The sequence below is a fragment of the Eublepharis macularius genome, chromosome 6, assembly GCF_028583425.1.
Source record: "Eublepharis macularius isolate TG4126 chromosome 6, MPM_Emac_v1.0, whole genome shotgun sequence".
Classification (NCBI taxonomy): Eukaryota; Metazoa; Chordata; class Lepidosauria; order Squamata; family Eublepharidae; genus Eublepharis; species Eublepharis macularius.
The window spans coordinates 109,748,638-109,773,392 of record NC_072795.1 but is presented as its reverse complement, the minus strand read 5'-3'; the positions used below and the strand labels follow the sequence as shown (position 1 = coordinate 109,773,392).

General features: G+C 41.0%; 1 protein-coding gene across 1 annotated transcript in view; it reads right to left on the bottom strand.

Annotated features, from left to right (window-relative positions):
* UBE2D1 (ubiquitin conjugating enzyme E2 D1) overlaps positions 1-21,335 on the bottom strand; it is a 58,973-nt gene extending 37,638 nt beyond the window's left edge. The window contains exon 1 of the mRNA XM_054983627.1: positions 21,167-21,335. Within this exon, the coding sequence (XP_054839602.1) occupies positions 21,167-21,190 (24 nt within the window). The 5' untranslated portion in view covers positions 21,191-21,335. The remainder of the gene's footprint in view (positions 1-21,166) is intronic.
* Positions 21,336-24,755: the final 3,420 nt, after the last annotated feature.

The following is a 24,755-nucleotide window of genomic DNA, read 5'->3' as shown; positions in this document are numbered from 1 at the left end:
TTTGTTGTGGGGATAATAATGGCATACTTTGTAAACCACTCTGAGTGGGCATTAAGTTGTCCTGAAGGGCGGTATATAAATCGAATGTTATTATTATTGTTGTTATTATGTAAGAATAGTTGTGCTGTGCAGGTCACAGGTTGAAGTAACAAGGGAGCAAAATCATCCCTCCTTTCTCGTCTTCTACAAACAGGAGGGGGTGATTTCTTCCCCTGGTGTCTTCTCCACGCCCCCCACCTACGCAGCTGTTCATCCATACAGGTCCTGTGACCTCATAAATGATCTTTCCAGTGGTCTGAAGGGGCTGTAATAAAATACATAGGAAAATTCTGTGTGCTTTACATGATTGGACGGCTGCATACAGGCTAGAACTTTTATATGACAATATTGCTGCAGCATTACTGTGGGAACTATTGTCAAACAAGTTTCCCTCTCCTGCACAGTACTTCTATGTTTTGGGTCCAGATAGTCTCCTAAAGTTGCACAGCCACCACCCATTCTTTATCCAGCACATTGCCTGTGAATGGAAGGGTGGCAACTAACTGTGGTCGTAATTAGATCATTTGGGTCCAGAGACACCTTTAGAAGAGGTCTCACTGCTGCTTCTTTCAAAGGAGTCAGAACTACACCCTCCCACAGAGATGTTCATTACATCCTAGACCTACTTAACCAGCCCAACCCAGCTAGATAAAAATGGCAAGCTCCTAAGCTGCTTGTTCAGCTCAACAGGCCTCACCAACTGAAAGCTATCCATACAGCTAGGGCTTGACTATGATCCAGTATCATCCTGAAACTGAATTAAGCCAACCGTTTTCTTCTCATGCTATCATATTCAAGCAAGAAGCTAGGCAAACACACATCCAAAATAAGCTTTAGAACCTAAGGGCAACAAACTTAGTAAATATTACAAGGCTACCTGAATCTATTTTCTTGAGAATGAAACTGAATGAAACAAAGCCACATTGCACTACTCATCCATTTGTAGTAAACAGAATTTACAGTCTTAAAGAGCTATGGCTGGCAGTGGACAAATTCAAAAAAGCAGATGATCTGGGGACTCCTGAACTGCTCATTTAGCAAACAATTTTGAGCAGTATCAGCAAAAAAACCCCAAAAGTAAAGTTGACTATGGGAAAATGATTGTTACAGGTTTGTAAATATTGGCATGCATGGTTGAATCAGCCAGGAAAACTGTGGCCATATTTTATTTAGACAGATAACATGTGAACAGGCAGACTATTAAGAGTTTATATGAGCTACTATTGTCCATGGGCTTGCTGAGTGTATTCCAAGTGCTGTTTTCCAAAATTTTCTACAATACCTAAGCAGTGAGTCAATATGTATGACAGGCTCTTCTCAATCAAATGAAGCTAGAGCTAATTTGCAGCCAGTAGCAAGAAAGACTTCAAAAAGTAGTCCATTATACCTCAAACATTCTTGTTTTTCCAATTCTGAAGGTAAATTAGCAAAACTGCTATTTTCTTTAAAGTCACATATTGTCCTTTAATATGATACCCCCAACTGTTTTTGAGCGTACAGAAATAAAATCAAATTTCTACACCAGAACCACTATTATGAGGCCAGTTTAGAGCCACTATGGTGCAATGTTCAACCAGGGCCAAGGAGACCAAAGCTCAAAGCCCTGCTCTGTCATGAAGCTCACTGGTGACCTTGGGCCAGCCACTAGTTTCAGCCTACCCCACAGAGTGTTGCAATAAAATTGTGAAGGCCTATGTATGCCCCAGGATCTTTAGAGGAAAAATGCTAAAAAAATTGAATAAATAAGGATTTAATTTTTGCAAAGAATACAGAAGGTTCTGAAGAATATATTCCCCCTCCCTCAAGAGTTTGGATGAAAATCAGTAGCATGTATTAAGTACAATCAACATTCTATGAACAAGTTTCTCAAATTACCAGACTTTCTTTTTATTTGATACTACATAGCTTAGCAGGTAGCATGTTTTGAATGCTCAATCTCAACAAGACAAAAGTGGTCTTGATTAGGAGAAGGCCTGACCTAGGATTTAAGGGATCATCCATTTTGGATGGGGTTGCACTCCCCTTCAAGAAATAACTCTGTAGTTTGAGGTGCTCTTGGACCCAGGCCCACTGTTGGATAAGCAGGTGGCAACTGTGGCCAGGAATGCCTTTTTCATGGATTAGCCAGCTGCAGCCTTTTCTGGGCAGAAAACATCTGGCCACTTTATGTGGGGTTGCCTTTGAGAAGTGCTTGGAAACTTCAATTGGTAGAGAATGCTGCAGCCAGGCTGCTGACTGGAGTGGGTCACAGGGATCATATCATTCCAGTTGTGGCCCATCTATACTGGCTCCCAACCTGTTTCTGAACACAATTCAAGGCACTTGTGCTGATCTTTAAAGCCCTATATGGCTTCGGATCAACATACCTGAAGGACTGCCTACTCTCTTACGAAGCTACCCAACCAATACAGTTATCTTTCAAGGGCCTGCTTCAAGTGCCCCTGCCTTCTGAGATTGTGGGTGGCAACCTGAGAAAGGACTTCCTTTGCTGTGGCACCAAACCTATGTTACTTTCTCCTCAGGGTATTTATTTCCGTCTGCTGCTATATTCCACCAGTGGATAGAAACATTTTTGTTTCATCTGGTGTTTACTCAATGATCCCTCCTTCCTGCCCTATGTTTTAATTACTGTTTTATGCACTTTTAGTATGTATTTTAGTTACATTTTTACAATGTTTTAATAACTTTTTAACTGTTAGCCACCTTGGTGGCCCTGACAGGGCAGAGAGATGGCATACAAATTTTGTAAATAAATGAAATAAAGTTACATCTTCAAGTCCAAATGCCACTCATAATAAACACTCTTATACACTAATAGCCAAGTAACCCTGATCTGTGAATACCTAAATCCGGAGACTGAAGCCATGAACAGACAAGACAGATCTTCCTAGCCACCTGAAAAATGCCCCAGGTTTGCAGAAAAATCCGAAATCTTAAAAAAACAACAACCATATAATAAAAGGAGTGTCTGTAGCTTTAACCAGATGCTCTCAGTGGCTGAGCAACCATAACAGTTTAACCAGCATCCCAGGCTTCATTTCTGTTAGGAAAAGGCAGGGGAAAGGGAAGCATCTTTTCCAGGGCTGTTTTGGTCTTTGAGGGAGGTCTCATTGGGGCCAGACCCAGCAGCAACAAGCAGAGGACATGAGTAGCATGATTGAACCAGGCCTGTAAAGAAGCAGGAAAATGGGGAAAGCCATGGGAGGCCAGGGAAGGGAAGAGGATGTGCAGGGGTACTTCCAAGTCATTGCAGGTCCCTCACTTATTAATCACTAAAGCAGAAAGTTTTAGGTGGGAAGCCATGTTGGTCTGCAGTAGAACAATAGGATTTGAATCCAGTGGCACCTAAAAGACAGACAGGATGTTCAGGGTGTAAGCTTTTGAGAGTTAGAGTTCTTCAGAAATATAATTCCCATCCAGGTTTGGAAATATGGTTTAATTGACTTACTGGTGTTGCAAGATACATGAAGGTACATGAAAATATGTATGCTGCTCACTCCTACCTCGTCAATGTAACCCTTTGTTTAGCTTCCAGTAAGGCAACAGCACACTATCTGCTCATCTGGAGCCACTCTTGTGGCAACCACATGGAGATCTGCTCTACCTGGCACCTACAGGAAGGCTGCCCTTTTGAGACTCCAAAAGCTAAAAAATAGAGTATTTTAACAGTTTATTCTATTTCTTTTTTTCAACTATACATTCATTTCTTATTTACTTATTTCATTTATACTCCACCTTTCTCCCCAATGAGAACCCAAAGTGGCTTAAGTTGTTCCACTGTCTTTCATTTTCTCTATACAACAACTCTGTGAGACAAGTTAGGCTCAAAGTTTGTGTGACTGGCCCAAGATCACACTGCGAGCGTTCACAGCAGAGCGAGGATTCAAACCGGGAGCATCCTAGATCCTAAACTGATTTAAGCACTACAGCATATTGGCACAAAATGAATTATGTGGGAGAGGGCCAGCAACTGAGAGTTCTCCAATAGCACAAAACTGCTGAGCCCTGTGAAGAACTTCTTGCTCACCTAAGCCACAACAGCTGAGCATCACAGTGTAAAGGTCCTATATCCCCTGACTAGGATACGGGAGAGCCAGGATAAAATCCACACTCTGCCATGGAAGCTTGTTAGGTGACCTTGGGACAGTCACACCCTCTCAAACTAGTCTACCTGACAGAGTTGTGAGAATAAAATGGAGAGGGAAGAGGAAGAGGAAGAAGATGAGTTGGTTTTATACCTCACCTTTCACTAGCTAAAGGAGTCTCAGAGCAGCTTACAACCACTCTCCCCTGTGAGGCAGATAGGGCTAAGAGAGCTCTGAAAACTGTGACTGACCCAAGGTAACCCAGCTGGCTTCAAGTGGAGGAATAGGGACTCAAACCCAGCTCTCCAGATTAGAGTCCTGCTGCTCTTATAACCACTACACTAAACTAGCTCTCGGACAGCAATGTAAGCTGCTTTGGGTCCTCACTGGGGAGAAAGTGGGGTATGAATGAAGTAAATAAATTAATACATTTGGAGCTCTGTAGGCAGGAAGTTGCTAATGTGGCTCTGAACTTGAGTGACAGAGTGCAGAAGAGAGATATTTTTAGCTCCTCCCTCCTAGAATGTATAGGGTAATTGAGCGGGAGGGTGCATATGTCAGACCTTTGAGAATACTATAAGGTTCTCTCCCTTTTTGTTTTTAACCGTTTGCCCACATTACGTTCCTTATGAAAAGCAATAAGCATGCTCATGAGATTGGTATGGAGGCACAAATTGCTTATTTTCAATTTACAAAGTAATATTTTTCTGCTGACTAGGCAGAGGTGTCCCCATTTTGCTGCTCTTCTGACCCTCAGCTATGGCATTTCCCATTAGTGGGAACAACCTGCAACAAAATGTTGTGGACCATTAAGCCCACTCCTCGCCTACCACCTAACACCAGCTTTAAAGGGCAGTTTCCCCAACTTTGGGACTTGATTGGGCAAGTCATAAGCCCTGTTCACACGGAACAGTAAATGCACACACATCCTGCGTATTTATAAGTAATAGCCAACGTGCATTCACTTATCAAATGGGAAAGTTGTCATATATCATGGAGGTCGAAAGATAGATAGAAAGAATTTGTTCCTCACCTGTCCTCTTTCCATAGACCTATGGAACAATTTCCCTGCTGCCATTATGTTTTTTGCCAAATGGAAGCAAATGGTAAAGGGCTTGTTTCTATTCAGCCTGTCAAAGGAGAGTGAAAGCTTGCACTTGTGCACTTTCTGTCCTATTGCTATCAGGATTCCGTGGCAATGTGAGGAGAACATACATGTATCTTTGCTGCTAGATTCATATGTTTTATCACACTTTAGTAATTTGCTTGCTGATTAACTGAATTGTTATCATATCTGTAATCCCCCTTGAGTCCCAGTGAGAAAGGCGGACTATAAATTTATTTATTTATATTTAATTTATATTCCACCCTCCTCACATCAGCAGGCTCAGGGCAGATCACAACCAAGTTTAAAAACATATTTCATCATATATACAATTTAAAATCATAAAACATCCTAATACATAGATTAAAATACATGTAAACATTCACACACACACACACACATATGTGTATGTATGTAAACACAGCGGCACATAATCCAGATGACCCCCTATTTAGCCATATCCAAATGAAGCTGATGACGGTGATGATGACAGTGCCCACATTCTAACTTCTGGAGCAAAGGGGGAAACATTTCTGTATATGTAGGAGTTTTCAAGGTAAGCAGAAATCCCTTTGTGAATGGTCCATGGTGCTGCTTGAGCGACTGACAAAGGCCACCCACTTTACTTTTAGGCTGCATATCATTAGATATGCACTATCCTTGTGCTACGGCAGTCGTTTGCAAATAAACTGTCTTGTCCACACACAAAAATCCACTACCAAACTGATAGAACAATGCAAAAATGTGATATCCAACAATTTTTTGCTAGTGCTACTGGCTTGAGCATGAGGCAGAAGGGAGGCTTTGAAGTACTCAGCTGTGAGGCTTAAGGAGCTATTTGATCTGTTAAAGTATTAACTTCAGCACATTTGTTCTATAGAGCAAATGAAACATTTCAGAGGTGACTTATGCAAAAAATGCAGCTATGAAATATCAACAATACTACTTTTTAAAGCGCCAGAACATAACATTTTACCAACTAAGCAAAGTTCATATAAAATATAAAGCTTGTACATACAGATATACTGACACAGATGTCACTCAGTTGAGCTACCAAACTTTCACATTTCAGAATTCAATGTATTCAAAGGTAAGACTTAAAAATGGCTTGAGTCATATTTCTTCTAGCATGCAGAATTCTTTGCAAATGTTTCCGACAGCTTCCAAGCATGAAGGATTCAAATCTCCCTTCATGCTCCTGATAAGAACAGCTGAAAGGAATTTTTCCAAGTATCTGGAAGAAAAAATTTAGGTGTGAGCAAACGTTGTGAATTTCTTTACTGTTGTAAAGAAGAAGCGCTCACAAATGAAGCTGTGGTTACTGCAACACTGACAATGGATAAAAACGGTGGTCTCAAAAGAAATGTAAATGAGGCATAAGGCCTATCAAGTCCGAGACAGCAGTTCTACAGATGAACTGTGTGAATAATTCACTGACTTGCCAAGCCACAAATAGAGCCTACAGAGTTTAAAATTAGCACCCTAATAAAGGACACCTTCTCCCAAGTTCCCAGAGGTTTGTTGGACAACTTGGCACCTCAATTCTGCAGTGCTCAGGACCAGCTGACACAATATGACAGCACATTTTTAATTCAGTGGTGTAAAAACACATGCAATATGCTGAGAATCAAGAGTGCTGATTCTCAGCCCAACTGTTACGAATGAATGACAGTCCACAAGCAGACAGGAACCCATTCCACAACCATCTTTCATAATCTGATTTAAAAATTTGGCAGTCTTGAGCCATTACAGGTAATTAACGTGTTTAACTTAATTGCCCAAGTTTTGCTATCACCAATTCTTTAAGACCTCTATTTTTGCTGATTACATTTGAGCATTACATAACTACATCACACCTGCACTTTCTGTAGTTCATAACCCTTTGACCCCGCTTACAACTTTTCTTCTTCATGTTGTATATATGTCTCTTTCTGGAGAGGACTCAATGCACACAATCTGACAGTGGGCTGTAATCCACAAACATTTGTGCTACCAAACAAACAAGAAGTTGCTAGTTTTAAAGGGGCCACAAGACTTCTATTTTTATTGCAATGGACTAAGTAGTTTCTCCTCTGAAATCTTTTTGACACCGATTCTCAGAATGCCATGTTTGCACAGAACCATGAATAGGAAGCTTCCACACAGTTCTGACCTAAATCCAAGACCCTGCTATCAGATACACAATGCCTGAGCTGTAACAAAGCAAACAGAAACCACTCTAGCATGCGACTCTCAAAAGCACATAAGGCAGAGTGCCTTAGTGCCTGCTGAATGCTATCATAGAATCCTCTAAAGGTCCCAAGCTGGGTTTATTACAGAGTTGACAAGCATTAACATAGCCTGCCAAGCATCAAGAACCCAGTGCATTAGTGCTCCAATGCATTCAACTTGCTGATGAGACCACTTCAACAGCAACTGCCTCATCAGATCATTAACAGTTGCATGGAGCTTCAGCATGGTGGTAACATTTTCTCTCTCTCTTATTAGCTCACTCTTCGTAATAATGGCGTTCATAAATGTAGCCAGACTGTTTAACAGGTCAGATGAATATTAACAATGGAAGGCCTCAGTTTCTGGGAATCCGCATCATCTACAGCAAGCTTAGAGAATCTACAATCCAGTCTTTGAATATATTCCCCGAATAGTCATTTAACATCATGGAAAATTTGTTACTGTAATGAAGTGACCTTACACAAAGAACAGTAAGGAAGATTAACATCCCCTGTTACTTTGGAGCTTTACTTCTCAGGAGGCACTTCATGCTAGACATGTACGTTATTAGAAATATTAATCTCACCAGGCATTTGAGCTCCATGTTCTCTACAACATCCCTCAGCTATTTTTAAAATGCAAAATGCCTCAGAGTTATAAAAACAAATTAATCTTAGGGATGGAACATGTTGACCAGGGGCACTTATAGTGTTTTCAGCACTCGGGAGCAAATCAGAAACAGGCATTAGAAGGCAGCTGCTAAATTGCGGAGGTTGAGTGAATTTCTGTACTGTACATTACAGGCTTCAGTAAGGCAAATTTCAAACCACAGCGATTAGTCATTTCACATATTAATTCAAAACTGTAAGCATCCAACATGAAAATCTTCACACAGGCTTGGAAACTTCTTGATTAACTATGAGTATTTCAACTCATTATTTCAGTTTTGGTAACTTGCCACACAGGTATGGCATCCTGTAGTATATTTGCTATCAAATTTCAGTTTTGTCTCTACAATCATGAGGACTAAACAACAGCTTTGTATTTTGCTTGGCAGTCTTACAACTATTCAACGTTTCCTCAGACAGTGAACACAAATATGCACTACTGTACACTAAGATGTCTGCATGGAAGGAGCTACAACAGTATATCAAGACTGTCCTTAATGCTTTCTTCCAGAAGTGCAGAATAGTCGGAACACAACTATTCCATTTTCCCCCTCAATACCTCAGGTACATTAGGCTGAGAAGATGCAAGTTGCCCAAAGTCACCTGCTGACCATCACAGCTGAGCAGGGACGTAAACATGGCTTTCCCCAATCTATATCCAACAGGCTACAGAATGCACCACACCAGCTGTCAATTGGCCCAGCTCCTTAAAGACAGCAGTGACATTTCTGCCCTTTAAGCAAACGCTTGTGTAGTCCAGTTGCTCTCACAGCGTGAAGTAGTGTGAATAATTTATAACAGCATACAAAATTGTACAGTATATTTATGATCTCTAAAGTATAAACAGCTTTGTTTTCTACAAGCAAAATTACAAATACAACCAATACTAAAGAGAGAGTGTCCTGCAAAGCACTGCACACTACAGTTTATTAGCAACCTTGTATATTAATTTTTTTCCATCTGATAATTAGGAAAAAATAAGAATTGAAAGTGTAAAGTGTGGATTAAGGAAAAAAAGAAGTATTATTAGGAAAGAAACAATCTCATATAGCAATCAGTGTATCAGCAGATTGGATATCAAAGTTAAACTTTCTAACACTGAACTCTTCAACAGTGTGCTATCATACACATTATAGCATACTTCATGTATCTGAAGACAACCCTGAATGTAAGATGAACTCCCTAAAAACAGTTATACATAAAAGTTTATAACTGTATCTAATGGAAACTCAGATGCAAATTTAAGACAGAACCCTCTTCTTCTCTACAGCACATGTGGGGAAAAAAACCCTAGTCTTCCTTGCAGATTGAAAATATGTTGCATATGTCTTCAGTATACACAAGAATTATCATTATTGAATGCTATAGATGATTTTATTTAAAACATCATCAGACTACATATTCTGAATGAGTAACCCTGACATATAAAGCATTCTACTCATTCCAGGAGATAACATGTTTCATAGGAGTTTCTCTTAATGCTCCCCAAAATTTCCAATTTTTCCAATGGAAAAACTGAAGAGAAAAAAAACATAACCACAATTTCCCCAGTCTTTTTTCTCACCTTCACATCTCTAGACCCCATGTAAATGATTGTCCATCGCAATCTAGTTTTACGCCCGTTTATATAACATTTTCCTCATCATTATAATCTTAATAACAATTGCTTGTTTTCTTTAGAAACTAACGCAATTTTCAGATCTGAGGACCTCACAGTATCCATTCTTCTGTAAACAAGTTATACCATCAGTTTCTCCAACCTGATTCCACCAATCAGTGGCCCTTTTAGGTTTGATTTCCCTAATCCCCGTCAAAAAGGGCTTTCTATCCATGCAAGATATGAAGGGGCAGCTGGCCAGGGCTTCACGGTAACAATGCACCCAAAGAGGGCCTAGAATCCTTTTCAAGACTCCTGTACCAATTGCTCAGCACACAAGCAGATGCTGTAGAAAGCCTGCAAGCCTCTAACAGAGGCAAAAGTTATTAAAAGTCATTAGATCACACTCATGTTGCACTCTTTACCATGGCTGCCTTTAGGGTAGCAATGTGATCAAATTGTAGCACTTAGTTGTACTGTGAATTGAATGTCATTTCTCTGATAAGTTCAGCATCTTGGAACATAAAACAAGATTCTGCACATAAGCAGAATATGCCTTCAAGAGTAAGTATATTTCTTTTCTAAGTCTTGGACCATAGTAACAATTCAGTCAAAGCAAGTATTTTCTCCCACATAATCAAAGCAAATGTCCTCAATTGATATTTTATGGCACCAAGGAACTGTAGAGGCTACTCTGAGAAGTTCCAAATACAACACCGAAGACTATGTGAGGATTTTTATTTTTGCCTCGTTACCATAAGCTAAAAAGTGTCAAGAAAAAACCACCGGTGGGGGGCACAACAGAAAATAAAAAAGGATTTGCAAAACCTAGGCTAACTGGACTGGGAAAGTTCCTGGGCTGAGGGGCTGCAGAACCTCTCTTCTATTGCCTCCCGCAAGGCTCGGAAGCTCCCCAGGGCTTGCCCCACCCCCACCCCCACCCCAGAACTAAAACAAAATCCTTTGAGGGCATTTGGTTAGCTCTGTCGACCTACAAGCACATTCAGTTCACAGGCAGAAGCTCATTTTACATTCCAAGGTGGTTCCACACTACAACCTTTTTGCATTGCTCATTCATTCCTTTTCCACATTCAGCTTATTGTGGAATTACAACAGAAGATTCACATATTACACCACTGAAAATCAATCATCTCCTAGACTCCACATCCTCAGGAGTTGTTTCTGTGCTCGTCATGACTCCGCTTCCTCCTATTATTATAAATGGAAGTTCCCTCCAACTGTCTTTTTTAAAAAAACGAGCCAACTTGCACTATTACTTCATGATGCCATACCATTATTCCCCCATCCCCACATTGTATTAAGCAGAGAATTCACTAATCCTGTACTCAATTCCTAGGGAGCAATTTGGACAACCCTCCTCTCAACAAGGCTACATTGTAGTCAGTTAACACCAGTTAAAAACTCCAAGCTCTCTCTCTCTCTCAAATTACAATTTTCTCCTTGGAAACTGCACATCAAAAAATGCTGTTAATTCTTAATGGTGTTATAGTGCAAATAAGTATCTTTTTAAAAAAATCAACTATGGGAGCTGTTGCTGCATTGCCCAGAGGTTCCAGGAAGAGGGCACATCACACTGATTATGCAACAGTAATGCAAAGACCAACCCCACACTTGTGCAATACGGGGGCTCCTGGAAAACAGTGGGAGCATAACATAGAAAGAACAAGCAATAACATCAAGAATCACTATGACAACTGTATATTAATGATGGTATTCTGCCACATTTGATTACTCTACAACAACAAAAAAGACATATAATTGCTCACTCAATTCTGAATGGAGTTTATCGATTACTACTTTAGGGCAGGCTTTGACCGTTTTTCTTTGGCTCTAGGACACAGCTCCCAAATTTAGGAGTCAAGATCATTTTTCAATATGTTCTAACTGGTGGTATCAAAAAATTTAATTCTAACCTCTTCACAGTCTCTTATAATGTTATTAATATAGGGGTAACCCTGGTCAGCTCTAATATGGATAGCCCATGCTAGCCCAGTCTCCACAGATCTCAAGCAGCATGGTCAGTATTTGGGTAGGAGATCACTAATGAGGTCCAGGGTTGTTATGCAGAGTCAGGAAATGGCAAACCACCTCTGAATATTTCTTGCCTTGAAAACTCTACAGGGTCACCATAAGTCAAATATGACTCAAGTTGAAGCAAAAAAACAAAACAAAAACCCCCACCCTGGCTGTCATTACCACAACAAAAAACAAACCTCTGGCTTAATGTCTCTCCAATTTCTCATAATTACTGCTTGAAAAACTGATTTAACTGAATACTAGAGCAAGAAAAAATTTGGCTAGGAAATGAATTCATCTACCACCATTGAATGGTATAAGCAATGACCAGTAATTCACGCACATTTATTTTTTTGTTGTACAGCAAAACATTTAAATACAAAATTTTAAATAAGCTTTGGGATGGATCCATCAAGCTTTCTCTCGACAAATTACTAACCTTATTACTAACCAGCCTTCATTTCACATACATTTTATCCTTGTAGCTTCCATAATCCCAATCATAAGCCTTTTTGGTGGTCAAAGGAAACTCTCCGTTTTTTACCCAAGGATCCAACCCTTCGCCCTTTTACTGAGAACAGCTGAGACATACTACAGACCACATTAAAATGTCTGCTTAAAATACCAGGATACCACCATGAAATTTCTGGTGTTATTACAACCTGGCACCTGGGATATGTTGAGCCCGGCTTTAGGGTGGCAAATAGCTTGTTTGATTGGGTTTCCAAGAATGCTGGCTACATTCAAGCTGCTCCTAGGACCTCACTGCGCTCAATCACTACCGACTTTTAGCAGTCCCATTACTGACCTTACAGTGGCAGTCAACAAACCCTTTGTAGGTCCTAATACAAATCATCCTTAGAATTAGGTTGGAAGAAGTACAGAAATTACCTACAAGAAGGAACTCCTCTTGGGTGGTTCCTTACGAAGTAATAGACCCGAGAACTGTTGACAATGAACAACAATGTTTAACATATAAGGAAATAACACGAATAGACATTTCTAAATTAAGAATAAAGACGCAAGAAGAGTTGTCTTCAAATTATGACTGGTTCCAATATAGACAGATTAGAGATCTTTACAACTCGGATTGTGCAAAGGGAGGGATAAGAATAGAGAACTCAGAATTAGAGGAAGTAATTCTACAAGAAGATAAAAAGGAAATCTCTAAGGTCTATAAGGTATTGCTAAAATGGTATACTGTAGATGAGACAGTTAAAGTGCAGATGGTGAAGTGGGCTATAAACTTTAATAAAGAAATAACAATGGAGGCGTGGGAATACTTGTGGAAAAATACGTTGAAGATTATGACATGCACTAATATTAAAGAGAATGTCTATAAAATGATTTATCGTTGGTATTTGACACCAAAGAAAATTGCGCTAGGGAATTTAAATACGTCTAACAAATGCTGGAAATGTAAAAAACATGAGGGATCTTTGTATCATATGGACTTGTGAGGTAGCTAGGCAGTACTGGGGGGAAATAATAAGAGTAATAAGTGAGATTTTACAATTTCAAGTTAATAAGAACCCAGAACTCCTGCTACTGAACTTGGGAATGGAGGACATTCCAGCACAATACAGGACACTGTTATTTTACATGACAGCAGCGGCCAGACTTTTGTATGGAAAAGTGGAAAGTACAAGAAGTGCCAACTATTGAGGACTGGATTTATAAATTGCTGTACATGGCGGAGATGGACAAAATGACAAGAAGATTGAGAGACCTTGATCCAGGACAGTTTAACACGGATTGGGATAAGCTGAAACAATACTTGGTGAAAAAATGGGAGGTGGGAGGAGAACTGTGGCAGTTTGAAAATTACTGAAATATAACAAAAGAAGAGAGAAGTGACTATACCGGGGGGGGGGGGGAGAGTTAATTGAAAAATTTCTAAGCAATTATTTTATTTGATTATTATATATAGTATGACGTAATAGTGGTGTCATTATAAGATTTATAGGGATAGAAACTGATTAATCTCATCGCTGGCAGATAATGGTATAATGGAGAATTTATATAATCAAAACGAATGAATATAAGAAAGGAGGGGAAAATACACAGTAACATATAGAATATGGGTCAAATTGATTGACTTATGCTTAAAGTATATATTTAAAGTACAGTTAAAGTGATTGATTATCTCTGACAGAGTTGCATAACGGAGAAATTAGACAACTAAAATAGTATGAAGATAAGATATACGAAGCAAAGAGTAATATATGGAGTATGGGTTAAATTGATTGACCTATATTGAAGGTATGCAATGTTTATAATGTACTTAAAGTTATGTATAATGAGGAACAAATTGTTTGTTCAATATAGAGGAGATTAGAATGAGTAAGATAGAGTACAGGTTACCAAAATGATTATTGAAGAATATATGCCAGAAATGTATTATTTAGTTGTTAAGTTAAATAGAAAGGGAAATGAGACAGCACTGTGATATAATAGATAAGCTTAGAAGAGAGTGAAAGTATATGTTTAATAGGTAAAATAAGTTTGAAATGAGTAGGGGAAAATAGATAAGGGGTTGGAAAACTGTTGGAAGTCAACAAAAGGGGGGGAAAGGGAGGGGGTTAGAATTGGAATATTTAAAGGAAACTGATTGTTATGGACATTAAAATATTTCTAATCCAATAAAAATTTCTAAAAAAAAAAAAAGAATTAGGGATCCATAATTAAATTTCGTGTTAAATATGTGTGCAACATAATTTTATTAATTTACGTACACACCAATACTGAATTTTTAAAAATATGGCAAAGTTTTCTAAGCACCAGCTGGCAGAAGAGGAGTGGCTTGATGTGTAATAATTACTAAATTACTTCCAGCTCCACAAGATAAGTATTGCAAGCCTCAGCATTTATGAAAGCAGCATGTCAGTTTAACTGCAAGTGTTAAAACATGATTTCATCCACAATCCATGTAGACTCAGTTTCCGTAACCCTGAAGGACAGTATCATAGCCAACAGGCTTCAATAAATCTCCAAATGGCTTTTCTTTCTTTTAATTACCCCCATCTTTTACAGCCAGATTTTACGGCATACTTCATTCGTGTTTTATCACTTATGAGGCTGTCTTACAGTCACTTCTCACTAGCTGCTTAGGTGGGTTTTGGAGATCAGGAACAGTGCTCCTTTGAATCAAATTTTCTTACCCCAGTCAACTGCACTGACATTCCTTGCCAAAGCAGTGGGGGAATATGAGAAGCCCCAGGGAGCAAGAGGGAGTCCGTGTTGCATGTCCTCCTCCCACCAGTGTCTATCTTCTTCCTAAAGCTGGGATAATACTGGCATGTAAAGGAACCACATTATCCCTGTGACATGACAGATGGGGGAGCAGCTCCCACAGCAGCAGCACCCCCCACATCATCAGGGAAATATAAAATCCAAAGACACTACTGTGTCTTTTGAAACTGATAATCTGTCATTCAATGTTCATTTCAGTATCTTCTTGCTTTGATTTCTACAGATTAGAGATTAAGTTTGGCACTGCAATGAACAGAGAGAATGGTAAAGATTTGTCCTTCTACTTCTTTAGGTTGCAGCCAGTGATAAAGGAAAAGGTAATTCCCTGTGCAAGCACCGAGTCATTACTGACCCATAGGGGGACGTCACCGTTTTCTTGGCAGACTTTTGTTATGGGGTGGTTTGCCATTGCCTTCCCCAGTTATCGACACTTTACCCTCAGGAATCTGGGTACTCATTTTACCGACCTTGGAAGGATGGAAGGCTGAGTCAACCTTGAGCTAGTTATCTGAACCCATCTTCCACCAGGATTGAACTCAAGACGTGAGCAGAGCTTGGGCTGCGGTACTGCAGCTTACCACCCTGCGCCATGGGGCTCCTGTATGGAGCGGAAAATTTTTCAAAACAGATAATTTTTCCAATGCTGTATTTTTCCATGGAAAATTTTCCAAGTCACATATGCAAGTATAGTCTCTTTATCTAAAGCTGTCAGGGCTGTTGTGTTACAAACCAATCTTGTAAGATGGGCTAAATATAAGATAAAAAGCATGGACAAATCCCAGAGCTTGTATACTGTCCAGGCTTGTACATGGCGTATTTGTCTCCCTTTGCTAACATTATTTAAATATTTAGATTATTTAAATCTGAATCAGGGAATTTTCTGGAAAAGTTTCCAGTTCAGATGTTCTCAGAAAACCTACACCCCTTGTTGTGCCCTCTGGAAGAATTTTTCTATCTTATGCATGTATCCTGACTTTGGAATTAAGTAAGTCCAGTGATTTTTGAGCCTCAGTGTATTGATGAACTCACTCAGGCATGTCTGTTCTCTGCAAACCACCACATTTTCTTATCTTTTGTCCACTGTATGGGATGACAAACTCAATTCATTAAAGTTCAATTACACTTGTGACCACACAGTCCAGCCAAACCCAATATGCAGCTTAAAGCAAACTATGCACAGCGGGAGCTTTTTGGAGGTTTCCCTTGCTACTCAAAGCAGCAAGATATATTTCATTTTAAATTTAAAATAAAAAATCAAGTTCCCTCTTCAACACACAGGATAAACGTCAAATCCCACCACATTCCTGTATTACTTTCTGTTACCACACTGTGACTAAGGATGTACCACTCAAGGATCACTGGTGGTTCTTATTACCAAACACAAAAACGAAGTCATTAGCCAAAGTCTATAATCAATAATTTTAAAACTGTAATGATAAGTAAAATAACCTTTAAAAACCCATTTCAGGCAATTAAAGGAAGCAATTTAGTACAATTTTACTAAATTGTACAATTTACTAAATTAGTACAATTTTAAAGCATTATTAGACAGTTTCAGCTTGTTCTCCATACACTATTGCACTGTTTACTGGATGTTCCATTCTGTTAGGGTTGCCGGGGATCGGGAGTCCCTCGGCAGGGGATCCTCAGGTCCCCGTAGTCTCCCAGTGGGGGACTGGGAGCTGGCACTTACCCTAGCTTCCTTTATGCACACACTCCTGGGCCACGTGATATCACTTCCGCGAGTGACATCATCATGCAGGGTCAAAGGGCGCCCTTGTTGCCACTGCTGCCGCCCACCCGCAACCTGCACAGGGAGCCCCTGTGCTCTTGCCCACTCACTTGCCTGCCCGCTCTGCGACTGCAGCCAGCACAGGGGCAATGGTGGTGAGAAGAGACAGCGAGAGGTGCTGGCGGTGGCGACGAGAGCAGCGTGCTCTTGCTGCTGCTGCCACCTGCCCACATGGTGTGGGAGCACGCCCCTGCCTGGGGGCGCACCACACCACCCAGGGAGTGAGAGCCCCAGAGAGCGCACCCTTCCAGCCAGGTAAGTGGGGGGCGGGTGGGATCTGGGGATCCCTCACCCCCAGCGGGGGAATGGCAAGCTTACATTCTGATCAGTGACTTACACTGTATAATCTGCCTTGAGCCTCAGTGCAAAGGCACACTATAAAAATTAAACAAAACTCCGTAAGAGTTATTTATTTTACTGATGCCCTATGAAAACACCTTGAAAATAAAATAACTTACAATCAACCATGATCTTTCCCACTCACCCAAGTGTCTCCCTCCCATTATTATTTTATTTAACAAAATACATCTCATGTCTTTCTGACCTCATATGGGCCACCAATGCAGTGGTAACCTAGGAACCTGACTCCACCTGTTTAAAACCAGAACTGTAAATATGAAGACTATTTCAAGGCTGAAATACACTGTGGCTGACAATGGCTGAGTGTAGTTTTTAACAGAAAAATTCAGTACAGAGAAATGGAGGTCAGGTATGCAAGCTCCCTCTTATTGCTGGATCAGACCAGGTCTCATCTGGTATTTTTCTCTCCTTTAATTCCTATGCTGGCAGGACTCATTTGGATGTCCACTGGATTGACCATACTTAGCTGGATGCCAGCTTACTGCCTCCTGGTTACTAACTGTGAGATGGACACTACTTTCTAACATCAATCCTGCATGGGCCGAGTACAGTAAACTTTAAGAAAGAACTGTAGGGTGACAGGCTAATTTCTATAGGGCCTATAAAGAGGACATTGAAGCAAAGACCTCCCCTGATGCTGCCTCCTAGCATGGGTATTCAGCACTGAATTGGCCTTTTTTCCACTGCTACCGCACAACGGGTTCTAGTTCCAATTTTACTGGCCCTGTAAGGCTGAACAAGAAAGGCAACTAGTTAGGGGGCTGCATCAGAAGAGATCTATGCTAAGTAACTTCACATGGCTAGAGTCAAGTCCTAGGAGAGTGGATCCGCTGGATAGCCATCCAGCTAACAACAGAGACATTATGGTAATTACAAAACCAGCTGTCTCTTAGAAGATTCTAGATATTTCAGCTGGAAAGCTCTATGAAACACCATGCCACAACAAATGATGTTTTCAGGGAAAATCCTGACTTCTGCACATGTGACTTCTGCCACTGTGATAATATTCGTTTACTTCATGCTTCCTCACAAATTCCCTTTTCATGTTTAGAGACACCTGCAGATACAACTCATGCCCAGAAGGGGAAGCTAGACTATATGACCCAATTGGGATGGGAACACAACATTACACAACCTTAAAAACTGCACCGACGACCAAAACACCAACAATTTCTTCGTAAACCGAACTTAAATCGTATATTTACTACCAAGATAGTGAACATATTTCAAATTCTTATGAAACAATCCAGAGTTTTTAGCTGCCTGGGCTGTAAACACTTTCCAGATCCTGCTTATGCTTTACATATGTTCATAATTTACTTCCTTGCAACTGCTAGGCCCTATAAAGATCCTTTTCTGGATACTAGATCTCTGCCCTAAAGCTGCTGATCAAGATGCAAAAGCGCTGAGACTACAACAACAACAAATCCTAGCTCAATCAAAACCTTGTGACATGGATCAAAAATTACCTGCCCATGCACAACAGTTGTTTGACGCAATGAGGAAACATCCCTATTAAGCCTTTGCCCACAATCACAAGATGACCAAGCCAACGTTTGAATACAGAACAGATACTGGACATCAACAGATAACATGTTTGGGAGTTTTTGTCAGCAACATCTGAAAGGTTGCTTCACATCTGCAGAGAACTGGTTAAAATTAGGGATGCAGCAGATTGCTGTTCTGAGCGAGCTCTGGGATGCAACCCCAGGTTCTGTAGGGAGCAGACCCTGCCAACTTTCAATAGGTTCTAGTTCCAGTTGAGAAATATGGGAGAAGGACCTCCCGTTCCTGGGGCGTAGGAGGCAGGGGTCTAATGCAACTGCTTAGACTGAGCTGGAGTTGCACTAGACTCCTGCCTCATATGTCTCAGCACAGAAGATCCCTTTTTCCTCACTGAAGTCCAAGAGGCACTGGGATAGTGGAGCGTCCAGCATGGTCTGGAGGGCTGCACCAATTCTATTTTTGTTCAAGGTGACTCTGCACCAGGATGCAAGGGGATTCTCTCTTTTCTTACCTTTCTTGCATTAGAGCAGAAATTTTCCCTTCTGGGATGCAGAGTTTGATCCACATCCTCGAGGGGAAGATCACCAAAGCCTTATAGGACCAATAAAAACCACTGTCCATTCATTTTGGAGTAACTGCATTCTGTCTCCTGTGATCTATTCTACTGACGTAGTGTAGATGTCAGTATCAGGCTAGGATCTGGGAGAACCTGGTTCAAATCTCTACTCTGTCAAAGATTTTTTTAGGCCAGTCACACACACTCAGCCTAACCTACCCATAGGGTTATTGTGGGGATAAAATGGAAAAGAGACTTATGTAAGCCATGTTGGGTCTTCATTGGGGAGAAAGGTGGGGTATACATAAAGTAAATAATAAAATAATAAAATAAAATTCTGGAGCTTTAGCAGAACAGAAGCTAGACTCTGTCCAACCCCCAGATAGGATCTATCCTATATGGATCTGTGTTCCACATCAAACTCTCAGTATGAATATCTTTACATGACAGGGTGCACATTGGAATTAAAAATGTCTATTTCACTTCAAACCTTGCTTTTGATGACTTACAAATGGTGTTTTCCAGAAAAAAGTTATCACAGCCCAGTCCTAACCATTATGACTTGAAGTATGTCCCACTGATTTAAATGGGGTTTACTGCCAAGTAAATGTATTTAAAATTGCAGCTCTGGCACACAGTGTAAAATGCCCTTGGCATTTTAGTTAACTGTTCCCAGTGATGTTAAAACAAAATGTGACACCTCAAAGTGAGCATCTTTCAGAATAAGATGTTAAATTATATCGGCAACATAAGCTAGAGAGTGAGTTGTCATCACAATTCTAACCAAATCTTAGGTCATACCAGGTCAGCTCAATTTTTTGAAAGTGGAGTTTTAATAGGTTTTGCTTGTCTAAGTTCCCAAAGAAACAGTATTAAACATCACCCACTGCTGAAAGCTGTTGTCACTAAGACCCAGTTTGGCAAGCCTTTAGCTCTTCAGTTCCTCACCTTCTCACTATGAACACTGCTCACCTCACTTGAGCACAACAAATTCCAACATTTGAATCCACCTCTCACTTTCTTTTTATAGACCACTGAGCAAGTACTGAAGCAGATCATTCCAGTTAAGACTGAGCAACAGACAAGTTGTCTTCCAAGCCCATAAAGTGGTGCAATATTTGCATCTATGCATCCGCTTTGGGTGATAAAAGAATGCAAGGACTTCACCAGTGGGTAGCTGGGATGAAGGGAGCTTGACTCTTGAAAACTGCTACTGTGGAAATCTAGTTGGTCTTTATGGTGCGATGGGATCCAAACCAAGGATTTCTTGGAAGCAGTTGGGAATAAATTACCTTCTAGTTCCTTTAGTGTGATAAGCTTTAAACACGTTTTTATAAAACCATATTCCCCTTTTATTCCAACCCCCACCAGTCACTGATAACAAGTGACTTCAACCCAACAGCAAGTTTGTTGAGATAGCGGGAGTCCACTCATCAGGATCAAAGCTACCTTTCGTGTTGGTCTGCTCTCTTCGAGCTATCCCACCGGCATGGAAATGTTGGCATTGAAGACCCTTCCCAAATTGCCTCAGCGAGGGGCGCAGCCCCCCCCCCCCCCGCGGAGCCTGAAGTGGTACAGTCCAGCCGAAGCTTTAACTCTCGCTCAGTGATCAAAAGAGGAGCGGTCTGAAAAGCACACCAAGAGGTTCTACTGGAAGCATCTCCAGGGCCCTCGAGCGGCGGCACTGAACGCAGGCCCCCAAAGGGAGGCGCCCCCCACCGCTGCCGCGAAGAGGCACGTATGCCGAGACCTGCTGCCTTACCGAACTGCCGTTAGGCCCGGGCCCCCCTCCCTCATCACCCCGCCTTCCCCCCACCGCGAGACCCGCCCTTTCCTCGGCGCCCCCCCACGGCGCCCCCCCCCCCACTCCACGGCCAGCCGCAGGCCCGGCGGCGCGAAGGCCACCCAGCTCCCAACAGGCGGTGGGCACAGCGGCCGGCCCGCTTGGGCGCGCTCACCTTCTGTATCCGCTTCAGCGCCATGGGGAGCCGGGGATGCGGGCGGGCCGGCGGAGGGAGGCTGCGAGGGGGGGAGGAAGAGGAGGCGGCGGCGTTGGCTGCTCCAGGAGGGGGCCGGGCTCTCGCGGGGCGTGTTAAGGCCGGAGCCGCGGCGCTTCTTCGCTCCCGATCGATGGCTCTTTTGTTTCCGCTTCTACTTATAGACTGAACGCCCCGCCCACCTCCTTTCGCCGCCCGAAAGGACTTCTGGGAGACGTAGTTCTCCGAGGGCCGCCACGGCGACGCCGCGCCCCCTGCAGCCCTGAGAGGGCTCGCCGCTGGCGACGTCAAGCGAGTCGCGCTACGCGGTTCAAAACGGCCTGGCCCCGGAAAAGCTTGCGCCGCCTTTCACAGTACAATCCTAAACAGACTTACGCCAGTCTAAGCACAGACAGCATCGAGCTGCAACTACATCTAACGCTGCGGATACTATTAGAAGTTTCAATTTATTGTGGATTCGTGATAAAACCCATTGATTCCATTGGGTTTAGACTGGAGTAGCACTGCTTAGGATTTCACTGCCATTCACTCATCCCAAGGAAGCCTCTCTTACAAAAACAATGTGTTTATGTTCACATGGCATATTAAATGTTCTTTTTTCCCCTCCCTTCCTCAGCAGAATGGCGCTTCTAACATACAGAAGCCTTTCCACACTTAAAATCCTTCTAGGGGAAAAACTTGTACAAATACTGCCAATTGAAATGCATTTCCAAATGGTACCAAGTTGACATCCGTACTTGTAAAAAAATGCCCAGCAGACGTTAAATCAATCCAGAAGCCTTGTTTCTTCTATGATATCTGTATCACAAAATTCTACCCAATTAACTTCATCTCCAGGTGATGATGAACTGACATGGTGAACCAACTACATGCCAAAAATCTTCCAAGAATAACTTCATTTATAGATAAGATGATGCCTGAAGACAAAGCTCTTTCAGACAAGCTATGAGACACCATGATTGATCAATGAAAAAATAAATATTGGCAAAAAGTATTTATTAAGACTATTATATAATTTGTCCGGTAGATATTCTTTGAGCAATTCTCTTCTAGAATCTGAACGTGTACTGCAATCTTTACAGGGAAAAAATCAATTAAGCATTGTGTCTTGCAGTATTTGCAAATGTTTGAGGAGAAGGAATCATATTGTGTGATAGCAACATCTCAACCGGTGTTTTACAAAAATTTTATAACAGGAAAGAATAAACACCTTGAAGAATACAGTAGCAATAAAATATGTGAATCTGTAGAAATGGTTGGAAGCGGAAAAGTATTTGCTTTGGTAGCTTACAATGCAAATAAAATGAAAGCAGCATAGGAAATCATAGAAGATAAATTTCCACATTTTACTGAAATTGGATGTGTTTTCATGACCTAAGCCTACTTCTTAACGTTTTCATTAAGTTGGGCACAATGGAAAAGATCTACCGAAGAGCAAACGAAATTAGACTGTACATATTTTTACTCATATTATAGCTACAGTTTTTAAGAAGCATCAAGGGGGAAAGAATGGCAATAGAATAGCAACACTCAGACTCTAGTTTCAGGTGGATAACTGTGTTGGTCTGCAGTAGAAGAGCAAGATTCTAGTCCAGTAGCTCCTTAAAGGCCGACAAGATTTTCTAGAGTGTAAGCTTTTGAGAGTTAAACTTCTTTTGTCAGATACCTCACAAAGATATTTGACAAAGGGAGTTTGACTCTCAAAAGCTGCCACCTTGGAAAATCTTGTTGGTCTTTTAGGTTCTACCTGACTCAAATCTTGCTCTTCAAACTCTGCAGTAAAATTAGATGGGGGTGCTGTAATCTCATCTGAAAGTTTCCTTAAAAAGCAAAGCAAGTCTTCAAGAAACCATTATAATTTAATATCTTAAAGTAGCTAAGAGTGTATGGAACACTGTTCTTGATGAAAATATTTTCTAGGTTCAGCTGCAGAACTGTAAAGACTCTTCATCCAATTTCTTCAACAGTAGCTGTTTGCTGCAGACTTTGACCCATCTTGATCAATTTCTTCAACAATCACTGTATTTGAATAAGAAAATGCACTATTGTCAGATATTCTTCACCTTATTGAAAAGATAAAATCTATTGTATTTGAAAGTCTAGACATAACACCTGTTAAAAACTTGAAAGATGAAATATTCAATTCAAAAGCAAGAAGAATTTTGTTGCCAGCCAATTCGTGCAGTTGCAAATCTCTTGGATCTGAGATTCAAAGGTAGTAATGTCAAGGCTAGCATTCCTACCGCATTTGACTGGATTAACAAACAAACAAAACACTCTTGAGAATTGATTTTGGGACAGTTCTCTCTAATGTTGCAGAATACAGGTCATCATCAGGAATATGGGCCAGGGGGTGCAGTCTAGGACTCTGTCAAACATATTCATTCTGCAACGTGCTAGGACCTGTGCATAACATAGGCTCTGACTCCTCTTGCTTCATGCCTTCATTTGAGTTCCCTGCAGCTACACAGCAGCTTTGGAGAGTAGCTGTTAAAAATAAAAGAGACCCTAAACGGCCTCAGAATGCCTCTGTGGAGGGAGGAGGGGCTGCTCCCTTCCCCCTCAAGCCATTTCCCCCTGTCAAATGAGATGAGGAGGGAGTTTCCCCCGTTTTTTCTGCTCTACGTGGAGTATTCTGTGCATGTGGAACAGTAAAAATGGGGGGGGGACTCCTGTGCTATGGCTTGGCAGGAGGGGGGAGGAGTCCCTCCTTCCCCCGTGGAGGCATTCTGAGCCCATTTGGGCTCTCTTTTATTTTTTAACTGCCATTTACTTCTTAACTGCTGTATGGCTGCGGAAATCCCAGACTCAACTCTTTAAAAATCTGCCATCATGAGACGTTCTAGCTAGCCAAAAGTGACACTATGTCTGGCTGCAAGATAAGTGATATAAATCAGGAAAAATGACAGGAAAAATTACATGAGCAGATCATTTGTCCATTCTAACAATTACAGAACATTGGGGGGGTGGACTAGATGATCCTAGAGGTACCTTCTAACCCTATGATTTGTCTGATTCTGTTCACTATTTTTAATTGGCTGTCAAAGATAAAAGAGCAACTGTGTAGTTACATGCTAGAAAAAACTACAGTAAAGTTCATGCAATTATTTATAATAATATGTATCACTAAGTATAATGTGCTTTAAACCATATTTCCATGATACCCTCCTTTGACTTGTGAACTTAAGTATTTTGGTAAATATAAGATACAAAATATAAATGCACTGCACAAAGTGTACATATACAAACTTAAAAAAAATTGGATAATGCTGCAAAGCATGGTTACTGAGAAATCTGCTTTCACTGGCTTTCATTGTGGAGATCTGCTTGTAGATCAAAACAACCTGGTCTTCATGCAGAGTGCACTTGATTCCCTTGGCTTTTAATTCTGCTTTTGTTCAGTATGAGTCAATCAATGTGTCAGTGGTGAACATATGTATCACTCCCCACCAAATAACCTTTTAAATTTTACTACCTATACTGTCAAAGCAATTAAAATTAACAATACAATTATTAAGCTGCTAAGATCAATTAATGGCTCTTATGCTTT